The sequence below is a fragment of the Eimeria mitis genome, genomic scaffold (assembly GCF_000499745.2).
Source record: "Eimeria mitis Houghton genomic scaffold, Emh_scaff8712, whole genome shotgun sequence".
Classification (NCBI taxonomy): Eukaryota; Apicomplexa; class Conoidasida; order Eucoccidiorida; family Eimeriidae; genus Eimeria; species Eimeria mitis.
The window spans coordinates 782-1066 of NW_013576419.1; the positions used below are offsets into that span (position 1 = coordinate 782).

At 53.0% G+C, this 285-nt stretch overlaps 1 protein-coding gene across 1 annotated transcript in view; it reads left to right on the plus strand.

Annotated features, from left to right (window-relative positions):
• Positions 1-136, plus strand: part of EMH_0095670 (uncharacterized protein) — a gene marked incomplete at both ends in the record, with an annotated part of 540 nt that extends 404 nt beyond the window's left edge. Inside the window, one exon of the mRNA XM_013502271.1 lies at positions 1-136. Coding sequence (XP_013357725.1) covers positions 1-136 — 136 coding nt within the window.
• Between the last annotated feature and the right edge of the window lie 149 nt (positions 137-285).

Genomic DNA, 285 nt, shown 5'->3' on the forward strand with positions numbered 1-285 from the left:
GGGATGTGAAGCAGCAAATGAAGAAGCAAAGACAGCAGAAAAAGGAACGGGAAAACGATATTTGCAGCAGCAGCAGCAGCAGCAGCAGCAACAGCAGCAGCAGCAGCAGCAGCAGCAGCAAACACCAGCGAAGTAATAAGCTGTTTGATGAAGCAGCAGCAGCAGCAGCAGCAGCAGCACAACAACAGCAGCAGCAGCAGAACCACAACCAGCACCAGTACAACCAGCACCATCCCCAGCATCAGCATCATCATCATCATCATCAGCAGCAGCAGCAGCAGCAGC